The sequence below is a fragment of the Cebus imitator genome, unplaced genomic scaffold (genome assembly GCF_001604975.1).
Source record: "Cebus imitator isolate Cc_AM_T3 unplaced genomic scaffold, Cebus_imitator-1.0 Scaffold386, whole genome shotgun sequence".
In the NCBI taxonomy this organism is placed as follows: domain Eukaryota; kingdom Metazoa; phylum Chordata; class Mammalia; order Primates; family Cebidae; genus Cebus; species Cebus imitator.
Genome location: NW_016107701.1, coordinates 1,086,989 through 1,088,258, shown reverse-complemented (window position 1 = coordinate 1,088,258; position 1,270 = coordinate 1,086,989). Strand labels below are relative to the sequence as shown.

The following is a 1,270-nucleotide window of genomic DNA, read 5'->3' as shown; positions in this document are numbered from 1 at the left end:
ACCACTAACTGGTTTTCAACAAATATTTTGTTCAGAAGGAAAAAAAGCATAAGAGGAGGAAATAAAAAACAGAACTATCATAAATCTATCTCCTAAAGAGAAGTCAATGGATTAACAATAATAATGTAGGAGTATAAAGCCAATTTAGTTGTATTTTAATATACTGATTATTGAATCAAAAACAAACTTAGTCAAAGGAAAGGAGAAAGGTAAATCATGCCTTCCTATGATAGGGCATAACCTATGCTCTCCCAGAGGCAATTCCTTATAGAATCTCCAGAGCCCAGCTAGCAATCTGCACACAATAGGTACTCTAATACAGGGGACTGAATGAATGTCTGTAAGTAAAACAAGTGGTGAATTCTGTCAACCCACATCAACTGTACAGCAGGGGATAAACTAACATTTGCCAGGAATCAAAAAAAGCTATAGGACAGGATTCTTTTGGTGGGAGCCTATATTATTCAAACATGGATTAAAAAACAAGATGTAGGTCTCCTGTGTAGGAGATCCAGCTCTTCTTTCGCTATAAACTCTTTCACACTCCAATACGAGAAGGTATCAAGTACCAAAATAATGACCAGAATCTGTGGACTAGTTTATTTCTTAGCATTTGTTATTCTAACTCTTTCATACCTAGTTCTGTCAAACTCTAACAGTTTGTCTTTATGCTTCATAGCTTTCTCCAGACCAGACTTAATTCGCATTTCTTGATGAGGAAGAAGGTCCTTGGTAGAGATGTCCATCTTTCCAGAATTCTCCACCCCTGAAATTCAATAAGGAAATCAAACGGTGTCAACCTCTAAATACAAATTAGTTGTATCAGTGTGCAGTAAAGAATAAAACATCGGAAGATCTGGTTCTGGCCTGATGGCCTGGAGCCTTCATTTCAATGGAAAACAAGTACACAAGCCAGGCCTTACTTGTACAGCATTAAGCAGTGCTTGACACACGACAGGTTTACAAATGCTAGGGATCTTTTCTTCCTTTATAAAAATTTGGCTAAGAGTACCAAAGTATTTAAGAATATGACATATCCCAGCACTTTGGGAGGCCGAGGCGGGTGGATCACGAGGTCAAGAGATTGAGACCATCCTGGTCAACGTGGTGAAACCCCGTCTCCACTAAAATTACAAAAAATTAGCTGGGCATGATGGCGCGTGCCTGTAATCCCAGCTACTCAGGAGGCTGAGGCAGGAGAATTGCCTGAACCCGGGAGGCGGAGGTTGCGGTGAGCCGAGATCGCGCCATTGCACTCCAGCCTGGGTAA

General features: G+C 40.5%; 1 protein-coding gene across 2 annotated transcripts in view; it reads right to left on the bottom strand.

The window, feature by feature from the left end:
- The window catches only part of LOC108288887 (activating signal cointegrator 1), a 70,551-nt gene that overhangs the window by 60,279 nt on the left and 9,002 nt on the right, over positions 1-1,270 (bottom strand). For both annotated transcript variants that reach the window (XM_017508070.2, XM_037731205.1), the window contains one exon: positions 637-766. In XM_017508070.2, coding sequence (XP_017363559.2) covers positions 637-766 — 130 coding nt within the window. The remainder of the gene's footprint in view (positions 1-636; positions 767-1,270) is intronic.